Source organism: Pelophylax lessonae (assembly GCF_965119305.1).
Source record: "Pelophylax lessonae genome assembly, chromosome: 12".
NCBI lineage: Eukaryota > Metazoa > Chordata > Amphibia > Anura > Ranidae > Pelophylax > Pelophylax lessonae.
This window is the reverse complement of record NC_138779.1, coordinates 128,719,778-128,744,339: the sequence shown is the minus strand read 5'-3', so window position 1 is coordinate 128,744,339 and position 24,562 is coordinate 128,719,778. Positions and strand designations below refer to the sequence as shown.

Genomic DNA, 24,562 nt, shown 5'->3' with positions numbered 1-24,562 from the left:
ATTGTGTCCCACTTGTTGTTGATTCTTCACAAAAAATGTTTGAAGCCTGAAATGTGGCAAAAGGTCAAAGTTCAAGGGGGCCAAATACTTTCGCAATGCACTGTATGCTCCACTATTGGCACTTTCATAGCTGAATATAAAAATATTTTTGAATTGGTGCCATTATAGACATACCACATCCATTGTATTTACCACTTCGAAAAAAAAAAACCATATATATTATTGTATTGTATATAAATACACTATATTGTCAGAAGGGACGCCTACCTTTGCACACACATGAACTTAAATGGCATCCCAGTCTTAGTCTGTAGGGTTCAATATTGAGTTGGCCCACCCTTTGCAGCTTTAACAGCTTCAACTCTTCTGGGAAGGCTGTCCACAATTTAGGAGTGTGTCTATGGGAATGTTTGACCATTCTTCCAGAAGCGTATTTGTGAGGTCAGGCACTGATGTTGAATGAGAAGACCTGGCTTGCAGTCTCTGCTCTAATTCATCCCAAAGGTGTTCGGGTTGAGGTCAGGACTCTGTGCAGGCCAGTCAAGTTCCCCCACACCAAACTCACTCATCCATGTCTTTTTATAGACCTTGTTTTGTGTTCTGGTCCAAATCATTTGGTGGAGGGGGAATTGGGGTGTGGGGTTGTTTTTTAGAGGTGGGCTTTGCCCCTTAATTCCAGTGAAGGGAAACATTTGGACAATTTCATGCTCCCAACTTTGTAAGAACAGTTTGGGGGTGGCTCCTTCCTGTTCCAACAGGACTGCGCACCATGCACAAAGCAAGGTCCATAAGGATATTGATGAGCGAGTTTGGGGTGGAGGAACTTGACTGGCCTGCACAGAGTCCTGACCTCAACCCAAACGCCTTTGGGATGATTTAGAGCAGAGACTGTGAGCCAGGCCTTCTCGTCCAACATCAGTGTCTGACCTCACAAATGTGCTTTTGGAAGAATGATCAAACATTCCCATAGACATACTCCTAAACCTTGTGGACACCCTTCCCAGAAGAGTTGATGCTGGCATAGCTGCAAAGGGTGGGCCAACTCAATATTGAACCCTATGGACTAAGACTGGGATGCCATTGAAGTTCCTGTGTGTGTAAAGGCAGGCGTCCCAATACTTTTGACAGTATAGTGTATGTTAAAACCCTTGTGATTTTAACATATTATTTTAAGGTTATGTAACAAAATGTTATATTTTTTATACATATGTGTTCTCCTTTCTAGGACCATTAGGGCTCATGTACACTGCAACTTGTAAACGGCCGTTTAGGAGCAGTTGGGCGTTTTTTTTTTTTTTTTTTTTCAGAAGCCCCTGAACCCTCCTCTATGTTATCTTATCTGTCCATGTACACAGGGACGTTTACAGTCATTTACAGGCAGTTGAGTTCAGGGACGTTTTTTTTAAAGCAATTATTTGTGTTCGAATGTGTGTTTCCTGGTGTTTCAAACCCCACTCTGCCATGTCAGGGTGACCGGTGTTTAGGGTGACCCCACTCTGCCATGTCAGGGTGACCGGTGTTTAGGGTGACCCCACTCTGCCATGTCAGGGTGACCGGTGTTTAGGGTGACCCCACTCTGCCATGTCGGGGTGACCGGTGTTTAGGGTGACCACCTGACTCTGCCATGTCGGGGTGACCGGTGTTTAGGGTGACCACCTGACTCTGCCATGCCGGGGTGACCGGTGTTTAGGGTGACCACCTGACTCTGCCATGCCGGGGTGACCGGTGTTTAGGGTGACCACCTGACTCTGCCATGCCGGGGTGACCGGTGTTTAGGGTGACCACCTGACTCTGCCATGCCGGGGTGACCGGTGTTTAGGGTGACCACCTGACTCTGCCATGTCAGGGTGACTGGAGTTTAGGGTCACCTGACTCTGCCATGCCAGGGTGACCCCACTCTGCCATGCCAGGGTGACCCAACTATGCAGATTTTGGGTTGGGGATATATATTCATTCTAATGAAAATGGCTGAAAAACCTATATTTCTGTTGCATTGTGGGTTTTTGGGAGGGTCTCCTGATGTGTTTTGCAAAAAACGCCTCTGAGCGCAAACGCCGCTAAACGCATCCAAACGTGGCATGCAAACGCGACACAACGGGCGTTTTTTAATGTCGTTATGTAGCTGTCAAGTTCCAGCGTTCAAAGGACTTTTTCAAACGTCCCGTGTATATGTAGCCTTAAAGTCTGACATATACGGTTTTTCAAGTTGGTGCTATTATAGTGGTGTGATCTTCTATGTGACTAATGCTGACCATAGGTAGATTGATATTCAGTCGGTTCAGCAGGAAGCGTCTGAATTCAGTCAATCTTATGATCGGCTTCTCTTTAACTGGCTTGTTGGGAAATTTTCCTTTGATCAGCACTGCAGCCGATCAGAGGAGCGCCCGCTCTCAGAATACACCAACACAGCGGGAAGGATTCCTCCATGCACCTCACTTGTTTAGGAATCCATTCGGTTTTTTCGATCAGCCCACTGTCTGATGGAAAAGAACTGATCCATGTATTGTCAGCCTAAGCCCGTTGCTTCTATTACTATTGTAGTAGATGGTTTAAGTTCAATTTATTTTAATTTTTCCCCAACTAGTTTGAATTAAAGGATTGTGCCGCATGTGATACCTCTATTTAGTGTGGACGCAGTAGTTAATTTTGGCAGCTCAGCACAAAGAGAGGAGTTCCCATTTTCTGCTCAGATAAATGCTACCATAATTTTTTGGGTTTTGATAAGAAGTCCAGCCTGAGTGCAACTGATAACAAGTTTTGAGATTCTGTGTTAAATTGCACTGAGGGGTGGAGTTGCAGAATATTATCTGTCCCACCCCCAGGTCCTGCAACTTATCAGCTTGTCCATATTGCCATTGAGGAATATTCTTTTAACTGAAACTGCAGCCTGCAGAGTAGGAGGCAGACACGTGTAGAAGAGGGCTCTATTCCTTACACTGAAAATGGAAAATTTCAAAAGCAAGGTAAACTTTAGAAACTCAGATAATTGTATATTTGTTATATCTCTTCTGTAAAATTAGTTAGGAATTATTTTTTTGGTAAGGAATCGGCAAACTACTGTGATCTAACCTGCAGCATCTTTTATTTTTTACTAGTTGCTAGTTTTAGTGATATTTAACAGCATTGTAAATATGTATACATGCTATGAAATGACACATGCCATACATTTAATATAGACTGTATAACCACAATGTTAACACATATCAAGGAACATGAATGGCATATAAAATCATTATCATGTACCTAATCTGATCTTTTTTGCCCTTTATTCTGTGTGGTTTTTAAAGGGATGTTTTCCAGTATGATCTCACAACTTTTTTATTTTAGGATGGTCTTGGACAGAGGGGAGATGTCATCCGAGTCGGTACAAGGAAAAGCCAGGTGAGCCTTCCTTAACTTCTGTAGACAATCTTTATTTCCCACATTTTCTATATTTCATGTGTGTGTGTGTATGACAGGAACTAGTCGATCCTGGATCAATATGTATTATATCTTTCTACAGCTAGCACGCATCCAGACTGACAGCGTGGTGGAAATGCTGAGTCAGAGGTTTCCTAATGTTCAATTTGATATTGGTAAGTGAATTGACCTGATCAATTACTTTGCTAAGCCTTTGTTCTTACAACTATACAGGGCATTTATTTGCTTGTGTAACTAGCTGTACCTGTATAAAGCTGGCCATACATGTATAGATTTTATTTAATTTTTTTTTATTGTTCAGGCTGAATAGAAAAAAACTAACGGAATCTTCCATTCAAACTACACAGTGCAGTTGGAGAAATCCCCTCCTCCTGCTGGGCGATTGTATTTTGACAGCTGTCTCTGCTAGCTGTCAAAATTCCTGAACAATGCCTGCATCTGATTGGATGCATCCACCGTTCATCTGACATTTTCCACCTAGCTCCTTTCATTTATCAATCAAGGGATGTTGGGTAGGGGAATGGCCAAATTTCGGTCTGTGCTGGTCTAACATAAGTCTTTACCATAGAACATACTTGAATGAATACATTCTGTGTGCATTTAATATTTTGTGATTTTAAAAACAAGCTAAGGGTTTTTTAGCCATCATTCCATGGAACCCTGGGGTTCCTTTTATAAGTTCCCGCTGATGCCACAGATTTTTTTTCTTTTTTTTTTTTTTTGCTATCTGTAAGGGGTTAATTCTTCCCACTAATCATTGCACTGACCATAATTTTCAACAGGTTTTCCTGAGACGGGAAAGTTATGTCAAGGGTTCCTCCATGTTAAAAAGATTTAGAAAGGCTGATCTAGCTGTTTAATGGTCTTGCATGTTTCCATCTGCCTCAGCTTTCGCCCCATTTGTATCTCATCTCATCATAAGAAAAATAAGCATTCAAAATTTCTTCTCCTCTTCTATGTTTTTAATGTTATTGTCCCATTTTGTTTTCTAGTTGCAATGTCCACAACAGGGGATAAAATTCTGGATACTGCTTTATCAAAGGTTGGTACTCTGATTATTTTATTCATTTTTTTTTCTTTTTATTTATCATAGTGTCTGCAGCGTGTAGTTTAGTCAGTACTAGAGCTGCACGATTATTTGTTAAAAAATCGCAATCTCGATTCAACCCCCCTCACGATCCTAAAGAGGAAGTATAGCCTAATGCCTTGGATGGCTGGTTGTTTTTTTTTTTTTTTTTTTGACTTTCCACTGAATTAAAGTGGAAGCCTAATGCCTTAAACTCTCCCCTGCAATCATTAATGTAAGCGGAGTTCAGCCTTATGTGTCAAATACCTGTATTTTTCAGTTTTCAAGTAGCTCAAAGTGCTCTGGGGTCTCAGCTCACAGTCTATAATGATCATAGTACAGGCAACCACACTAAGTCTACGTTTCCACTAGTGTGACTTTGGACACACAGTCGCATGTCCAGTCACAGCCCATTGATTTCAATGGCACCCATTCCCATCTATGCTACTTTAAAACTCAGCGACTTTGGAAAGATACCTGGACTACTTTTGATGCAACTTTTGATGCAACTTTGATCCAGAGAGTGTAAATTTGGATCAGTCGCACTCTAAATCGCAATAGTGGAAATGTAAACTAAAGCTCAGTTTCCACTAGTATGACTTGTCATATGACTTTGGACACACAATCGCATAACAAGTCCCAGCCTATTGATTTCAATGGCACCTGTTCCCATCCATGCGACTTTGAAAATCAATGACCTTGAAAAGATACCTGCACTACTTTGATGCGACTTTGATCCAGAGAGTAAAGTAGGATCAAAGCTGCACTCAGTCGCACTCCAGCCTAATGGCTACATTTCCACTAGTGCGACTCTTAAGTTTGAGTGCAGCTTTGATCCAACTTTACACTCTCTGGATCAAAGTCACATCAAAGTAGTGCAGGCACCTTCTCAAAGTCGCTGATTTTCAATGTGGCATAGATGGCAACGGGTGCCATTGAAATCAATGCGCTATGACTTGAGCTCCTGAACAGACTGAGGTGAAACCTGGCGGCAGCGGATGGACCAAAACATAATGTCCCAGAGGTGTTCTATTGGATTTAGGTCAGGCAAGCGTGGGGGCCATTCAATGGTAATAATTACTTCATCCTCCAGAAACTGGCTGCATACTCTCGCCACATGAGGCCGGGTATTGTAGAGCACCAGGAGGAACCCAGAACCCACTGCACCAGTGTAGGGTCTGACAATGCGTCCAAGGATTTCATCCCGATACCTAATGGCAGTCAGGGTGCCATTGTCTACCCTGTAGAGGTCTGTGCATCCCTCCATGGTTATGCCTTCCCAGACCATCACTGACCCACCACCAAACTGGTCATGCTAAACGATGTTACAGGCAGCACGGCTTCTCCAGACCCTTTCATGTCTGTCACATGTGCTCAGGGTGAACATGCTCTCATCTGTAAAAAGCACGGAGCCAGTGGCAGACCTGCCAAATCTGGTGTTCAGTGGCCAATGCCAATCGAGCTCCATGGTGCCGGGCAGTGAGCACCGGGCCCACTAGAGGAATTCGGGCCCTCAGGCCACCCTCATGAAGTCTGTTTCTGATTGTTTGGTCAGAGACATTCACACCAGTGACCTGCTGGAGGTCTTTTTGTAGGGTTCTGGCAATGCTCATCCTGTTCCTCCTTGCACAAAAGAGCAGATACCGGTCCTGCTGATGGGTTAAGGACAGGGTCTGTGCTCCCGCTAGGCAAACTAGACAGCCGCCTAGGGGCGCACTGCTGTGTAGACTAGCCTAGCCAGGGGGGTGCAGGCCGGCCCGGATGGATCATTAAATGTCTGTTTGCCGGGCCCAGCAGAAGCGCGCGGCTGGTGTGGCTCCACCGGAATAGTTCGGTGTCTCCTTTGAGTGTGTGTGCATTGCTGCTGTGCAGGCCTTACGGTTTGTCTGGGCAGTGCTGTCCTTTCATAGATACGATTGGTGGTGGTGACGCACCTCCCTATAGCCTGGCTGGCACTATGTGCCCAAGACAGGTTCCACTGTGCAAGCCAATGAGATGCTGGGCACGGCGCTCTGCCCGCCCTTAACGTGACGTCATTCCCTCCTCCAGTCAAGTCCCACCCGCAAGAGAGCAGAGGAGCCAGCGCAGTCCCTGGCTGTCTGTCCCACACAATGTGTGTGGACTGTGGTGGAGGCTCACTCAGGCAGGCTGAAACAGAATTGGAAGGGGAAGCGAGAAGGTACAGACTGTGTGTGTGTGTGTGTGTGTGTGTACAGACAGTGTGGCCTGTAAAATAATTTCTGCCTTTCTCAAGCTGTAGCCTGTAGACAAACAGCATTATACACAGGCTGCAGCTATCATATTTGAAATTGCCAGGCTGTGTACAGTATTATGGCATAATGTACTTGTACAAATTTATTATAGTATGATCATGGACATTTGGACACTGGATTGATGATCTAGCTAAGAGAAGAGATGGGGACAGACCAGTGTGTGATATCAGAAATGATTAATTACATAATTATGTAAATTATATAAGCAGCAGTCTTGTGTGCCATCCCCCAATATTATATCAGCAGGAAAATTGAATATATACAAAAGCAGCAGTCTTGATTGACCCCCAATATTATATATCAGCAGTACATTTATTATTATTATTATTTAATATTCATAATAAATAAGGCTGCTGCTATTGTATATATCCACTTCCAGACCGCCCCACGTACATATACTTTTTTTTTTTATTAGGACACAGCGGGAACCAAATCAGCGGGTGCGGCGGACCCATCGATCGTTTCCGGTGGCAGACAGAATGGCAGTCTACCTATGTAAATAAGGCAGATTGCCGTTCTGTGAGAGGGGAAGATGGAGATCTTGTGATTCTGCTAAGCAGGAACACGGATCTCTGTCCTCCCCCAGTCAAAACGCCTCCCCCACACAGTTAGTAAACAATCCCAGGGATCACATTTAACCCTTTGATTGCTGCTGATGTTAACCCCTTCCCTGACAGTGTCATTAGTACAGTGACAGTGCATATTTTTTTAGCACTGATCACTGTATTGGTGTCACTTGTAAAATGAGGCTGCAGCGCTCAAATAATGATTTCAAATGACAAATAATACAAAATACTGATGTGAAAAAAGGGTGTATATGACGATTCAGTCCGTAACAACATATAAAGTCCTTTAAATAAATCCACAGATGTGTGCTGATATTCAGTGCCAATATAATTAAAACAGACTCCCCTCCACCAGTGATCCTTAACCAAGATAAGAATGCGCACTTACCAGACTGATATGCTGCCTGGTTAAGACAGCAAATGAGTTTATAATGTAGTATCACATCTGGAGTAAAGCCAGATATAAGGGAGTTCACACCAGAGGATATCTACTTTTTCAATACTCCCAACAGGACAGGTGCACAAATCAGCAGACATAGGAGAGAAAATCTTCTCATGGTGTAGTATTTATTTAAAATAAAGCATAACAGGCAACTCTAAAAGCTGAATAAAACATCCAATATTGATCCATAAAATGCTTCCTCGACTGCTCCTGGGGAAGTGTATTAACCTGAAACGGCCGTAGAGCAGTGCTACATGCCAGCGGTCCATAGCTAGCAGTACTACTCTGAGTCTGGTCTTTATGTAAGTGCTTTCATTTATGTCTGCATTTTAGCCAAATGCAAAACTAGTGAAAAACCGTCAGAAAAGAGGAGTAGGGAAAAAGTCAGTGGCCTCCACCTGTAAAACCATTCCTGTTTTGGAGATCGTCTCATTGTTGCCCATCTAGTGCACCTGTTAATTGCATTAACACCAAAGCACCTGCAACTGATTAACAACCCCCTCTGCTAATTAGCTGACCAGATCAAAATCCCAGGAGTTTAATTGACTTGATACTATACTCTGCTTTAAATGTATTTCTTTAAATTTTTTGAGCAGTGTATATATATATTTTAGCAGAGACCCTAGGGAATAAAATGGTGGTCAACGCAATATTTTATGTCACACTGTATATGCACAGCGGTCTTTTAAACGCAATTATTTGGGGAAAAAATACACTTTAATTTTAAAAACCATAGAATTTTTGTATAGTGTGAAAGATGACGTAAAACCAAGAATCGTGATCTTTATTCTAAGCAAAAAAAATAGTGATTCTCATTTTTTCCAGAATAATGCAGCTCTAGTCAGTACAGCTACTTTTTTTTTTTTTTTTTTTTTTTTTTTTGAAGAGTCTGAATTCTATTTCCTTATTACTGACTTCTATACATTCCCCATTGCAGATAGGAGAGAAGAGCCTCTTTACAAAGGAGCTGGAGAATGCACTGGAACGAAACGAGTAAGTGGGGTTGTTCCAAACTGAAGAGGCATGTGTTACATTTACCATAAACCTTTAAAGCCCCATGCACATTCTTGTGTTCTATACTGGTGCTTATGTGAGCACCAGTGTATTCTTCCAATACAGCTGTGTGCAGTCTTTCATGTCTATGGGCAATTGTATGCAGCACCTGGGCTTTAAAAAAAAAAAATTCCAGATCTTTTTTGCAGGTAAAAAATGTGCATTGAATATATATTTTTATTTTTTTACTTGGAGCCTGTAGACCATTGCACCCACAATCAGCAGATTGCGAGTGCCATGCAGGACTCTTTGTCAGTATATTGGTCTGCTCGTACCTCGTATGGGCAGGCAAATGCACACCACACTGACGGGAAGAGACAATGAACTACCACAACGCTCAACAGCGCTGTGTTAGTTCATTTGGAACTACAAGCTGAAGGCCAAAAAAGGATGTTGGAACTAGTAGTTTTTCTGTTTAAATTGTTTTTTCTTTCCAAGATATAAAAGAAATACAAAACATAGCAACACCAGTAAATTGCCAAGGTAACATACACCGCAGTATTGGTACACATAAGGCAATAAGGAACAAAGTCGAACTGCTCAATAGTTCGATTAAAGGTCTAGGTAGATATTGTGGGCTGACACAATATTTTAGACAACATTCTCACAACCATTCCATGAAATGAAGGACCCTGAGTGGAAGGAAAACAGTGCCTCTCCCAGTAGGAAACGTAAAAGCCCTTAATAACTAGAGCATCATAAAAGCTTAACATCGATGAAAACTGTAAATAACAAAAATACCTTTATCTTACATCCAGTACCCTCCCAGGGCCAGGTTCAGGTGTCCGTCCGACCATGTATTTGGGTCCAAGGACCCCTCTGCCAATACCAATATCTGCCAATAGTTAGCTCAACTGAGTTTTCTGTGCCGCCACACAATACTTTCTAAAATCTGGGACTCCATGAACGCAGCTGCATGTTATTTAATGTGGCCACGCACATGCATTTATCTGCGTATTTGTGTGCAGCGTTCAGGGGCATAAAAAAATGCCCCAAAGCTGTGTTTAGAAAGGTGTCTATGCGCATAATTTACATGTGTACGCATGTAAATGTGCATAAATGTATTCTAGTGACTAGAATAAATGACTACTCTAGCCAATAGAATGAGTCTACACACTCATATGCTCATAAACACCATAAGCCCATAAATGCACACATACGTAACAGAGGCAATTTTTCTGCCAAGTTCCGACAGGAAAAAAATGTAGCCCAAATGAATCTGCCCATGTGCATGGTGCCAAAAAATCGGCTGTACAAATATGCTATGATTTTATTATGGTCAGGGAATTGCCTACAACTCTTGCTGGTGGTAATGTTGGTGCCTGTTAAAGGAGAAGGGAATAAGTTACAAAAACGCATAATAGATCGTGATTAGGTAGGTAGAAGGCAAAGAACAAAGTTTAATGCTCCATGGAAAATAGGGTTTTTTGTTTTTGTAGCAGGGAGGATGTCAGTGAGAATTGCAGGAAACCTGCACTGCTAGCAATGTGTAAGTTGCCAATGCACACTTCCTTTGTAAAATTGTTAGTTGCTAGTAAGGTCAGACCAACTGGTCTGTGAAGTTATTTATAGTAATTTCCTCAACTCTAAAGAGAGGTAACCTAAAAAAAGTAAGGGAATAGAAGCTATCCCATCCCCAATGCTCTGATAATTGCTCTCTTGCAGTGCTGTGCTGGCCAAAGAATCTTCAGGATTTAACACACTTCTAGGAGGGTTGGATGCCTATTTCTCTATGGCACCCTATGGGAATGACTACACAGTAGTGACATAGTGGTACAGTGAAACCAAAGTGGGAGAGTCTCTATAAAAGCTCGCCTACAGAGCCACTTATATTTGCTTTAGCTGCGCCCTGCTTACCACTCTGTTCCTCTGTCAGAGACAGAAGTCCAAACCCTGTGTATACTCAGTGTTAATGTCATCCTCCTCCTCCTCTGCTACTTTCAGGAGGAATTCCAGACAGAAGGATCATTATTTTTTGGGGAGTGTAAAGGCACAGTTAACATTTCCATGTTTCCTATAACAAATCAAGTCTTCACTCTACTCTCTCTCTCTTTGTAATTTTGCAGTTTTTGTTCTTTTTTTGTTTAGGGTTGACCTAGTGGTTCATTCACTAAAGGATTTACCAACAACATTACCTACTGGTTTCACTATTGGAGCCGTATGCAAGTATGTTTATCCTCTTCTACTTCTCTAACTTGGTATAAATAATTACTATAGTAACTGAGAAGTTTCCTTTTTTGTGTTTTCAGGCGTGAGAGTCCATTTGATGCAGTTGTATTCCATCCTAAACTTGCTGGGAATAAGTTAGAAACTTTGTCTGAAAACAGGTAAAATTCTTTATTGTATCATACTTGGATTGTTTACTTTGTGGCACTAATATTTGGGGAAACCCTTTAACAATATATGAAGTCTAGTTACCCATAGCTGCTAATCCATGATCATATTTTTTCCTAATTGTGTCTCTTCTAAACATGATGAAATTTGTCTGCTTTGGTTATTTCATACCATTCCTCTTTGTTTTAAATATTAACCATTTCTGCCCAGGCCCATTCTGACATTTCTCACCTTCATTTCAAATCTGCATTTTTTTTTTTTTTTCTCATTCATTGGCAGACACAGCTTAGCTTAACCACTTAACGACCGCCCAACGACTATTTAGGTCGGCCGTTTAAACCTAAATATAGCTGCCATAACCCTGGTATTTTTTTTTTAAACCGTGGGCGGTCGGCTTTCCGATAATGGTGGCCCCAGCGGTGGATCCGCCGTGGGATCACCCTTCCAGGGCGGCCCTAATCCTAGTCTCTCATGCACAGTGCAGAATGGAGATCAGGCTCAGGTAATTTTAAGGGGGGTGAGGGGGATCTTGCAGCACAGAAGGTTTTTTATCTTATTGCAGGGAATGCATTAAAGGATAAGTTCACTTTTTATAAATAAATATACATAATTTTATGCAGGTAAAAAAAACAATATGCATGTATTTTTTTCTTTTTTTTTTCTTTTTTTTTTTTTTTTTACACTGGAGCCCATAAAACATTGCTCCCGCGGTTACACAGATTATGGGTGCAATGCCAGGATCCTGCAGACTCTCAATACATTGTCTGGCAGTACCTCTGATACAGGCAGGCAGTTACTGAATTGCAGGAGGAATTCATGAACTCACCAGCTCCCTCACAGTTCATTTAGAACTACAAGCTGTCGGCCATGGCGGACGACGGTACTTGTAGTTCACTCATTCACAGAACTCTGGAGCCCTGCACGTTCTTTAAATTGTGACAGCAGGTGCAGGGAGAAGAGGGGAAAAGGCGGCAAGAACTGAAACATGTTATGTTCCACCCTAAATATGGGTGTAACATGTTCTACAAGTGAACATAACGTTGCCTTTAAGGAAGGCTTTAGAACTATTTTAAAAGCCTTTACAGGTTGCCAGAATAGGGTTAATCATGAACTCTAGTGCTAGAATTATTGCTCTCACTCGTTTGTGGCGACCCCTCACAAGTGTGGTGCAATTACCTGTTTACATATGTTCGCATTTACGTGTGAGCACAGGGGGATAAGGGTGCTATACGTTTTTTTTGTAATTTTATTTTTTTACACAGTTTATTTACCTTTTTTATTTACATTGATTTTCTTATCTTAATGGATGAACCACATCACTTGTGATAGCATGGGGAATCAAATAATTAAAATAAAATTAGTTGGTACAAATTTAATTTGCTTGTCTATGGTGAAAAACAACATAATTAAATCTGAAGTTTAGATTTTTTTTTTTTTTCTCTACAGCTTTATTGACTTCAATTACCAATAATGAAGTATGTCCCACATTATGCAGACAGCTTAACCCTAGAGAAATCTTTACAGCAGGGATGTCCCATTCTCTTCCTGTCTCTAAAGTATAACTGGTGGTTATTAACTTTTTGGGAAAATGTTGTGCTGTCTCCCTCTTCTCCATTGAGAGAGTTTTTTTATTTCACTGTTTACACTGCCTATAACAGGATCTCCAAATGTAGGGGAAGTCAGATGAGTCTGAACTAATTGTTTTTCTAAAGATGTGGTAGATAATGTGCGTAACAAAAACTAGTGTGAAAAAATGTTAACCTCTTATTCTTCCTTTTTACTTTTTTTGGCATTGTATCACCATTATGTCAGTATCGATTTATGGGGTCCTAATGTCCTTTTTTTAATTACAGTATAATTGGAACAAGTTCTCTTCGAAGAGCGGCTCAGTTAAAGAAAATGTACCCTCATTTAGAGTTCAAAGATATTGTATCCTTGTGTAAGTGACAGTATTTGTTTCTTTATTTAAAGGTATGCAACCGAACACAATAGTATGACATGACATCATGTTTTTAGTGGAAAAACAGCAGCGCCAACAGGCTGTATTTATACAGACGAATAATTACAGAACAAAATTTATTGTAAATAATCCCACCACCACAATATGTAGCATTTAAAGCCATGGAGGCTCAACATTCACGCAAAAAAAATACTGTGATGTGGTTGAAGACATTTAGGAGAACTTGGCTTACATGTATATACTAGGAAGATGGGAAATACCACCGGTACATTGAGGGCAGGGGACATTCATTGAACAAGTGAAGAACATAGTCCCTATAGCCTCAGTGCAGCCATATTGAATGGTCATTGCATACCAGGTGGCATTTTACAATATTGGGGTAGAAAAGTAGACCCCCCTAAGGTGTCCAGGAAGTTGGGAGGGGGCGGGGGAAACCACGGTGAAGTTGACCGCTCCCGGAGTCAATTCCACATTAAAAAAAAAAAAACAATTTAGGAATAGGATAAATATTCATCTAGTATTTATTTCTGATCATGATTTGGGGTGTCCTCCAGTCAATAAATATTTTTTATGTACCTAATAATATAAAAGGTTGGTAAATACTTCCTTGACAACTGGCGCTATGAATAGAACAATGTGCTGTTAAAGTGTAATGCTACTTAACAATGTAATTCAACTTCTGAAATTTTGAACAGTCCATTTTTTAAGGATAGTTCAGGGATAATGGTGGAACAGCTAAGCAACTTAGTGGATTTCTGATTAAAAAAAAAAAAACATTCAGGACATATGTTCAATACTTAATCCTTTTACCATGTTTTGTCTCTTTAAAAAAAAATATTGAAAGTTCTGAAAATACCTGTTGATCCTGACAGAATTCCAGTTTGCTACAGAAAAGTAAACTGGGCTGACAAAGTTGCTTTTTGTTTTTTTTGTTTTTCTTTTACTAATGACAGAAAACCTCCCTTCTCCTCCTCTTCATAACATAAGGACTGACAACACTGCTTAGGATTTCCATGCAGCAGAGGCATGTTTTCTGCTCACCACGTGAAATTACAATTTCAGTGTATTTCTGCTAGGGTCAAGAGGGTTTTACCTGCAGGGCATGTACCCACTGTAGAAAAATGTATTTTCAATTTCTGTTGTGTCTACAAAACGGGAAGGGAAATTCCCCACCCCCTTCTAAACAGGAGTTCTAACCATTTACTACCCTATCCAAAATGGGGGGGGGGGGGGGGAGAGGAAAGGTTTAACCTTACATACTGTATACTTTAACTGAAGCCATTGGCTTACACTGTTGTTCATGCACTATGTTTTTTGTTTTTTAATCTTGCATTTCGTTTTCAGTCCTTAACTCCATTTTACTTAGCGAGGTAACTTAAATACACGTTTGAAAAAACTTGAAGAACATGATAATTTCAGTGCCATTATTCTAGCAGCTGCTGGATTGCGCCGCATGGGCTGGCAGGGCCGTATTGGTCAGGTAAGAAGAGTATTGGCATATGTAGTATGTGTAAAGCTCTCTAGAGCTGACAATTTGGAAGACTGAAAAATAACTACAAGAATGTAACATTATGTACACCAATAATCGAGAAATAAGATTGTATTTAAAGATACCAGTTTAATGCAAATATTCTTAAAAAGATAGTAAAGCTTTACACTTTTTTTGTTGTTAAAATAATAAACATGTCATATTTCCCTGCTCTGTGTAATGGTTTTGCATAGAGGAAACCTGATCTTCTTGGGTCCCCCGCCGGCGCTCCTGACTGCTAAACCACAAGCAGTCAAGCACAGTGATGCCAAGCTTGTTAAAAGTGTCACTAAGCAGTGAGCTGTTACGCCCATCACATAGGCAGTTCCAGGGGCTGGCAACACTGTGCTTGGTAACGCTGAAGCTGCAGTTTTATCAGGCTCTGGGTCATGGAAATGGCTTGGCCATTGTACCTGCCTGTGTGACAAGCACATCACCTGGGCCTGGTGCTCAGTAACACTAAGGCTGTGGTTAGCACATTCCCCCTCACCTTGCTTCCGTGAGTGCCAGCTAAGGTGTCGGCCTCCATGGGCATCACAACCCTGTCTGAAACGTATTCAACATTGAAGAACAAGTCCAGCTGAATGTCGCTAACCAACACTAACTAATCCTAAAAGTGTGTGTGTGTGTGTGTGTGTGTGTGTGTGTGTGTGTGCATTTATTTTTAAAAAATTATTTCTATGTATATTTTTTTAATGATGTAAGTACATGGAAGTAGCCATATTTTCATTTGCATGTGTAGCCTCTGCTTCCTATGTATGCCTTGTGAATCTCACTGCAAGTCTAACTGACAATTTTTGGCTTTTTTAAAGCAGATGCTTCACTGTAGTTGTTAGTGACATAAATACCTACCAGATACCCTCGAAAAAATGTTTTTGTGGGAAAAAAATAAAACTTAGCATCAACATTTTGAACTTTTCAGTACCATTCAGCCATGAGCGCAATGCAGAAATTATATCATGTCGTGCTCAACGGGCAACAACAAGCCCGCCGAATGCTACCTATTCAAGTGAATGGGGAAGCACTGCAACTGTGTGCAATGCACAAGGTTAAACTGCATTAGTGAAGCAATTATGGGGTTAAAACAGGTGGTGAGGAGACATCACATTGCCTCCACACCACCAGTCAAATGCCTCCTAAAATGTGATCCTAACGCAGATCTTTTTTCAGAGGAGCAGCAGTTTAGATACAGGTCTAAACCTAGCCTTTGAGAATGGGCATAGTCTGGCAGACATCTGGCTAAGAACAGTAGGCCATGAGACCTCCTCTTGTTTTCAAATTAGTTGCTGCTCTATCAGAACCTGTTGTGATTGCATCTGCAACACAGGCAATGGATGTTAGCAGCATGTATATTAAACATGGACATACTTTCCTTCCCTTTTTTTCCAGCTGAGCAGTGGTGTCATTTATGGGGAAGGAATGACTGACCACTCTCCTTCAGCATAGACACAGAGGAGGAGTGGTGGTTTAAATAAAAGAGGTTACATTGTGCCAGTGTTGTCACCTGGTCTAAGGGAGACGAGATTTATGTTTTTGGCAAAATCACCGGTATGGTTTGGTAAATTAGAAGTCACACAGGGAAAGTGCACAGCCCATTGTGTGTGCATGTTATGTAAGATAAGTTTTTTCCTTTTGTTTTTGCCCATAGATACACTTTAAGCCCAGTGGGTAATGGGATACACCGTATTTACAGGACAGCTGTTCAGCCTGATTAAATGTCTTCTCTCTTTTCTTAGATCCTTTCTCCTGAAGAGTGCCTTTATGCAGTGGGGCAGGTAAACTTTTACAGACAGACTTTTTGGCCTTTTTAAATAGAAATATGTTTAATTTTGCCATGCAGGTATATAAGGTGTAGTAATCCTGTGCATTTCTCTGTAGGGAGCTTTGGCTGTGGAGGTTAGAGCCAAAGACCAGAATATCTTGAACATGGTGTCTGCCCTTCAGGATCCTCAGACTGTTTTACGCTGTATAGCTGAAAGATCTTTCATGAGGCGACTGGTAAGTGGTATACAATCAAGGATAACTAAACTGAAAAACAAAAAGTCATATTTTGCAGCTTTCCAACACTTAGATGTGGCGGCTGCATTATTTTTCTTTTTAAAGGCTAAGAACATTTTCAGTAAGTACAGAAGACACTGGTTAATTATGGCAGAAATTTAGTGTCCTTGTCGCTTCCCATAGATGAAAGGACGGCAAAATCATTGTCTTTACTTGTTTACAGAACAATCTCCCCACCTCCATGTAATGGAGATAAACAAAGGGCAGGCAAGTTTAAAGTCCAGCATGGGTGACAACCATGGCTCTCTCCATAGATATAAGTAATGATATGGAGTAAGTCAGCATAGACACTCAGAGACAGGAGGTGTGTTATTCACAGGATTACCAGGTAAAAAAAGGGAAAAAACAAAAACAAAACAAATGCAGCTGCTTCATCCAAAGCAGGGGTCTCCAAAGTACAGCCCACGGGCCACATCCACTAGGACATTTTTCCGGATTGCAATTAGGAGTCCTCAAACTCACTGCAGGGACAGTCTCAAGCTTTGTAAGGTTTTGGAGTTGCCCTCACCCCAGCAGTATGCAGGGCAGGTCCTGCAAACTCCCCCTTCCCGACACCTCAGGTCCTACCACCACCGGCATCCTAGCAACCAATGAAGACCTGCTGCACCTCCTGGCTCCCGCCCTGCTGTTAAGATCGGTCTCCTTTAGTGCTGTAATTTCACATACAGCATATCTGGAAGGAGGGGTGGGTGATGGCTCTAATGGGGACACAGTTGGGCGGAGGGGTGGGGGATGGGAATACAGTTTAGGGAGGGAAATAATGGCTCGGATGGGGACACAGTTGGGGGTAGGGGGGGCTTGGATGGGGACGCAGTTTGGGGGTTGATGGCTCGGATGGGGACATAGTTGGGGGGGTTAATGGCTGAGATGGGGACACAGTTGGGGTGACTTGGATGGGGACAAGGGTAGTTGGCTCTGATGGGGACACAAATGTGCAAGGGGGCTGTGATGGCAACATAAATGTGTGACGGGAACTCTGATGGGACACGGGGTAGGGAGTGATGGCTCTGCTAGGGACACAGTTGGGGGGATTTATGGCTCTGATGGGGACATATATGTGGGTGGGGGGGGCTGGGATGAGAACACAAATGTGGAGGGGGGCTGTGATGAGAACATGTATGGGGGGGGGGGGGTGGCTCTGATGGGGACACAAATGTGTGGGGAGACTGATGAGTGACGGGAACACAGATGTAAGGCCCCATGCACACTGGGCATTTAGCCCCGCTGCATGATGCTACAGTGTTGTAGGTGCGGGTGCAGGATACAGATGTCGATCCAGCATCCTGTCAAGATTTTATTATATTCCGTTGTTGCAGACTTTTTTATAAATATATTTTTTTGGCCTGCGAATATGTGTAAAATATACAATGTGGCCCTCCAAGTGATAAGTTTGGAGATCCCTGATCTAAGGTAAGCTAATATGTATTTTTGTGTGTTAGCTTCTGTTCTGCAGGTCACTGACATACACACTGTATAAAACATCTAAACCCTAAGTTGTTCTGATACATTGCAACATTTGTTTTACAGCTTTGTGGTTCTGGCTTTTCTAGAATGTATTCCTACCCGATTATCCAAAATCGAAAAGTGCAATTCTCACTCCATTTGTACTAGTGTTATGGATTTGTATCTGTAAAGGAGTCTGTTTACTGGAGTGCGGTCATCCACTACGGACCGCCCACCGTGTATTTACCTCGGTACTTTGATGTTAAATACCGGGGTTATGGCAGCAGCTACCTAGCTATTTTTTTTACAGAGCTGGCGGTACGGCTCTGATAAAAGTGGTCCTGGCGGCAGATTCGCCAGGAATCCCCTCCCGCCGCTTCCCTGTTGTTTTCCCCCACTTATCGGTAGCAGCAGAAACGATTTGATCTGCTGTAAAGTTGGGCAGGAAGTCGAGTGAGGGCAAGATGGCTCTATGCCATTGGAGGACCGGAGCAACGTTGGACATCCCTTCCGCCTAACGGCCCTAAAGGGCCCATTTTTTTTTTTATTTTTTTATAGGCAAATGTAAAATTACCTCCCTTTTTTGCTTTTAAGTGTAAATGAGAGATCTGAGGTCTTTTTGACCCCAGATCTCACAATAAAGGGGACCTGTCATGCTTCTATTACAAGGGATGTTTACATTTTTTTTTTTGTTATCACTTTTATTCCTATTACAAGAAATTCAAAGGGACAGTGTAAAAATAATAAGAAAAAAAAAAAAAAGTAAAGCGGCCTGTTCCTCCAGGCTTGCGCACAGAATTGAATGCATACGCAAGTCGTGCCCACATATGTAAACGGTGTTCAAACCACACGTGAGGTATTGTCGCAATCGATTGTTAAAGTGAGAGCAATAATTCTAGCACAAGCCCTCCTCTAACTCTAAACCGGTAACCTGTCAAAAATTTTAAATCGTCACCTATGGAGATTTTTAAGTACTGAAGTTCGTCACCATTCCACCAGCGTGCACAATCTTAAAGCAATGACATGTTAGGTATCAGTTTACTCAGGCATAGCATCATCTTTCACATTATACAAAAAAAAAAATGGGCAAACTTTTACTGTTCTCTTATTTTTTAATTCAAAAGTTTATTTTTTCCAAAACAAATTGCGTTTTGTAAGACTTCTGCGCAAATACGGTGTGACATAAATGATTGAAACAATCTCCTTTTTATTCTCCAGGGTCTCTGATAAAAAAAAAAAAAAAAAAAAAAAACCTTATATAATATTTGGGTGTTCTAAGTAATTTTCTAGCAAAAAATACTGATTTTTAACTTGTAAACAACAAATAGGCCTGGTTCTTAAGTGGTTAAACCATAATATTCTAACTATTAAAGAGTTACATACATATATGGTATTCCTGTAGCTGAAAGAATTAGAGCGTTAGATTTTATGTTTAATTTTTATATATATATATATATATATATATATATATATATATATATATATATATATATATATATATATATATATATATATATATATATATATATATATATATATATATATATATATATATTATTTATTTTTTTTAGTTGACCACAGATCTGTTTGTACAATCTACTGAAGATTTGTCAACAACTATATAGTTGATATATAGAAGGCCTACCTGACTGAGTATAATTTGTATACATTGGGGTTGATTTACTAAAGGTAAAAAGACTGTGCAGTTTGCAATGTGCAGTGGCACTCTGCAAAAATAGTTGGTCCACGGCTTGGTATATGAGCAGAAGCTCTGCAGAATTCCATCATTCAATCATGTGCAAGCAGAAATGCTGTTTTTCTCCCCTGCACATTGGGTACTCTTTGCAAAGGGAAGCTTTGCCTCATATACAAAGCTCTGGAGCAACTGCACTTTGCAAAGTGCACAGTCTATTTGCCTTTAGTAAATCAACCCGACTCTGTAGTTGCTACTTCATCTAAAGTAAATTGTACAGAGATTAGAATATGGTCCGTTTTTACCTAAAAACTTTGGAAAAGTTCAATAAATATAGTCGCTTAATATGGAACTCCAGCCATTTTTTTTTCTACCGTAGTTTTGTTTAGAGTTGGCATGGGTAAGAAACTCTGTGAGGGGTTTTATATCTGTGTTTTACCTCATTGGTGAGAGTCACCTTTACCTCCTGTCCTGTAAACCTAACCAGAAGTAACAGTAAATCCCACCTTTAACAGAAATGGTGTCTCCATTGCAAGATCTCTCCTATACTCCAATTCTGGGGACAACTGTTTATATTGATTTCCCCTCACTTTTTGTTTCACTGAAGCTGGTCACCAGGACAGATCGGTAGAGTAAATTTCCCCAATGGGAACACAAGTAAAAACCTAATAGAGGCTCTAACCCTTCCTGATTAAACAAAAAAAAAAACTAGAAATAGGGTGTTTTGGCTAAAACATTGGAAGCTGAAAAAATCCAAAAATGCAGAAAGCTGACTTCTTGGTATGCAAAATATAAAAAAAATGAATAATATTTAATACATTAAGATATATTATTCTCTTATAGGAGGGCGGTTGCAGTGTACCTGTTGCTGTGAGTACAGTTCTACAAGACTCCCAGGTAATGATTTGTTTTTTATATGAGTGGGGATTCCGAATTTTGACTCTCCTTTTTTCTGTTTCTGATTTAGGCTACGTTCACATGTTAGCGTAGCGGATCACGGGCAGAATCACAGCGATTCTGCCCGCGATCCGGAAATCATTGCAAATCGCGGGACGCCTGTGCGTTGCCGTTGATTTGCAATGGCACCCCAAACGCTGTGCTATGTTGCCGCGATTTCTGCCTGCTGAATCGCAGTAACATCGTGCAAACAAAATCGCGGGTCACATGACGCCCCAAAGAAGCTCTTGTACCTTTTTTTTGGGCGTCATGCGACCCACGATTTTGTTTTTGCGCGATGTTACCACTATTCGGCAGGCGTAAATCGCGGCAACATCGCACAGCATTTGGGGTGCCATTGCAAATCAAAGGCAATGCACAAGCGTCCTGCGATTTGCAATGATTTCCATATCGCGGGCAGAATCGCTGTGATTCTGCCCACGATCCACTACGCTAACATGTGAACATAGCCTTATGGTTTTATATTTTTTTGTTTGATGACCAGATAACTTTGTAAACGTTTTTCTTATCCAAAAAAAAATCAATTTCTCTCCCACAGCTGTATTTAACTGGAGCGGTCTACAGCCTTGATGGTTCCGAATGCCTTAAAGAGACAATGCAGACATGTGTTGTTTTCCCAAATGAGGTGAGGGCATGGATAAACAGGTTTACTGGTACCCTAAAATGTAAAAAATAAACATAAAAAAAATAAAAGGAAAACCTCATTCATTGCAAAAAAAATATTCACCAAACTTATGATAAATGGTTTATTTGGAATATGTGTGCATTTTTTTTTTTTTCTCTTAAAAATAAAAATGAAAACAGGGATTTTTGCTAGCACATGATTAGAGCATTGAAATAAACACCACTTCCCCTTATTTACTAAACTTAGTCAATATTCACTTTGCTAAGTGAACAGTTTATATCAGCCATTTTCAACCAGGGTTTGTAGAACCCTACGGTTCCTCTAGAGGCTGCTAGAGGTTCCATGAGCTGTGGAAGATTTACTTCTTGCTTAACAGTGCTTACATAGTTTCAGAGCCACTGAAAATGCCACTTGGCAGAGTCTGCAAATTCCCAATACAATCATGACACCAATGGCCATGATTGTATTGGGCATTTGTCCTACTGACCCCCCAATGAATTGCTTTTAGCAGGGCTTCCCTGAGATCTTATTCATTTAAGGGTTGCTCTGGGCTAAAAAGATTGAGAAAGGCTGATCTGTATTCCATAAATTGCCCCACTCACTTTTACCGGCACTAGGCTTTTTTTTTTTTTTTTTCCCCAAAAGCTGAGAATGAGATACAAATCAACAGAAGATCAAGCTCCACCTTCTGGCTGAACAGAAAACAATAATTACTATAAAATATTATTTACCATCAAATTCTGTGTAAGGATGGAAAAAAAGCGTTTTTTAAAATTGTCCTGATCATAAAGTATAAAAATCTTTACCTCCACTTTAATTTTCTTATCAAGGAATAATTTCTTTATTCACTGTAAACGACTATTTTTTACATTTTCATTCAAAAGGTTTAGGTTCTGTTATCCCAATAAAAACCCTGTATTTTTTATTTTATTTTTTTCGGAACACTACTTTCACGTTCTTGTTTTTCGTCAAGAAAGTCACAGCTATTTTATATTTGAAAGTATTTCTTCTAAGTAATTCTAATGAGGCATAGGAGGGAGCATTCTCTGAACTGGTGAGGAAGACGTGTTTATTTTCAAATGTGCAGACAAAATGATTAAGAGTATGGTTTAAGACCTGGTTCATACCAGCACGGCTTTGAAGTCGTGCTACTTCGGTGCAATTTCAAAATCCTCAGATCAGTGTAATTTTGACCTCTGATTTCTTTGCGACTTTATTTAACAAAAGCCACTGCAAGTTGCAATGAAATCGTGGGCGGCACAGTGGTGTGGTGGATAGCACTTTCGTCTGGTAGTAAAGAGTCGTTGGTTTGAATCCCAACCATGACACAACCTGCCTGGAGTTTGAATGTTCTCCCTGTGCCTCTGTGGGTTTCCACCGGGTACTCTGGTTTCCTCCCACACTCCAGAGACATGCTTGTAGGCTAATTGGCTCCTGTCTAAATTGGCCCTAGTATGTGTATGTATGTATGTATGTATGTATGAATGTATGAATGTGAGTTGGGGAACTTAGATTGTAAGCTCCTTGAAGGTAGGGACAATTTTATTGGTTCCGTTGCTGGCAATAGGGTGCGACTTGTCATGCAATTTTAAACGGTCAAATCACATGACAAATGGCACTGGTGTGAACCAAGGCTAAATGTTTAATACACGTTGACTTTTGTTTTTAATCTAAAATGCTTACCAAGCTCAGTGATAGGCTAAATGTTTAATGCACGTTGACTTCTTTTGTTTTTAATCTAAAATGCTTACCAAGCTCAGTGATAAAAGTACGATTATACTACCAATTTTATTATGTACAGTAGTGACTACTAACTAAACAACGCATGTATGTTTTATTTACAGGAAGGTGAATGTCCAGATGATAATGCCCAACACGTTGGTATCACAGCACTTGGAGTATCTCATAAAGCTCTGGAAGCTGCTGAAACTTTAGGAGCAGATCTAGCGAACCTGTTACTAAACCAAGGGGCCAAAGAGATCCTAACTGTGGCAAGACAGCTAAATGATGCCAGATAATAGTATATCACTACAGTTCAAGAATATATGCCTTTTCCGTTTTGGGACATGGATATCTTTAAAAGACATTATCTACTATGTTTTTCTCCATCCTCATTTTTTGCCATGCATCACTGCTTTGAGAATAAGGCTTTGGGCTTGTATCTGTAGAACTCATCTGGAGCTGGATGACTATTAGGCCCCTTTGGAATTCTCCAGACAGTGATAAAAGGGCAGAGGCTGAGGTTTTTGAGGTGTCAAGATTGTCTCAAGGCAAAAAATATTTTTGTTTACTGTAGATCTAATTTAATTATTTTGATGAAGAAGAATGTTTTGGTCGAGCAGTAATATTCTCTAAAAAGTGTGCTGCTACTGAGTGCTCTTAACAGAAAATTGTCCTCAGTAAAAATGAAATGAACAGGGATGCAAAAAACAGCAATCACCATATATTTCCCATCCTCCGCTCCAGCTATATTGTGGGTGCCCTTGGTGACCTTAACAGAAGGATTGCATTACACCACGGGATGTGGAAGGTATTCTAATTAAAGCACTGTATTGCAGTAAGGTTGGTAGTTCTTTACAGCCTGCATCCCAGGATACTCTGGAGTACCATTTACACAGACCAGAAAGATATGCAAGGGCACCATATGGTACTTGCTGTTCAATGCTGATACTAGTTTTTTGTCATCTTTCCTCAGGACAGGTTCACTTTATGCACATTTCTTTGAATGAATTAGTAATGCATATTCTTATTTTGATCAGTTATTAAAGATGGATTTCCGGTTTAGATGTTTTCACATAGTTATGTGTGAGCTTGGACCAATATCATTATGCATATTTCATACCTGGCTGATCAATGTACTAGGCACCACTACTACAGTTATCTCCAGTAGCTTCTGTTCCTGTGCCAAGCAGCTGCCCTGCTACTTGAACATAGGTCACCTCCGAAGCATTGCACCATGCAGAGAATGCGTTTGCATTTCTCAATGAAAGCAATGAATTCTGTGTTGGGTGAGATGGAGATTGTGGCGCCATTGCCCCACCTTTCTACTTTGTCCAATTAAAGAATGCGTTGCACTCATTGAGAAAATTGGTGCCTGTGCTGAGCGGGAAACCACCTGTGTCAATAAGCTGTAGGGCAGTCAGT

At 40.8% G+C, this 24,562-nt stretch overlaps 1 protein-coding gene across 1 annotated transcript in view; it reads left to right on the top strand.

The window, feature by feature from the left end:
- HMBS (hydroxymethylbilane synthase) overlaps positions 1 to 23,653 on the top strand; it is a 29,242-nt gene extending 5,589 nt beyond the window's left edge. The window contains exons 2-14 of the mRNA XM_082274120.1: positions 3,328 to 3,381; positions 3,503 to 3,575; positions 4,413 to 4,462; positions 8,705 to 8,760; positions 10,909 to 10,986; positions 11,070 to 11,147; positions 13,008 to 13,083; positions 14,481 to 14,594; positions 16,379 to 16,417; positions 16,521 to 16,640; positions 20,680 to 20,733; positions 21,332 to 21,418; positions 23,263 to 23,653. Of these exons, the coding sequence (XP_082130246.1) occupies positions 3,328 to 3,381; positions 3,503 to 3,575; positions 4,413 to 4,462; positions 8,705 to 8,760; positions 10,909 to 10,986; positions 11,070 to 11,147; positions 13,008 to 13,083; positions 14,481 to 14,594; positions 16,379 to 16,417; positions 16,521 to 16,640; positions 20,680 to 20,733; positions 21,332 to 21,418; positions 23,263 to 23,436 (1,053 nt within the window). The 3' untranslated portion in view covers positions 23,437 to 23,653. The remainder of the gene's footprint in view (positions 1 to 3,327; positions 3,382 to 3,502; positions 3,576 to 4,412; positions 4,463 to 8,704; positions 8,761 to 10,908; positions 10,987 to 11,069; positions 11,148 to 13,007; positions 13,084 to 14,480; positions 14,595 to 16,378; positions 16,418 to 16,520; positions 16,641 to 20,679; positions 20,734 to 21,331; positions 21,419 to 23,262) is intronic.
- The last annotated feature ends 909 nt before the right edge of the window (positions 23,654 to 24,562 follow it).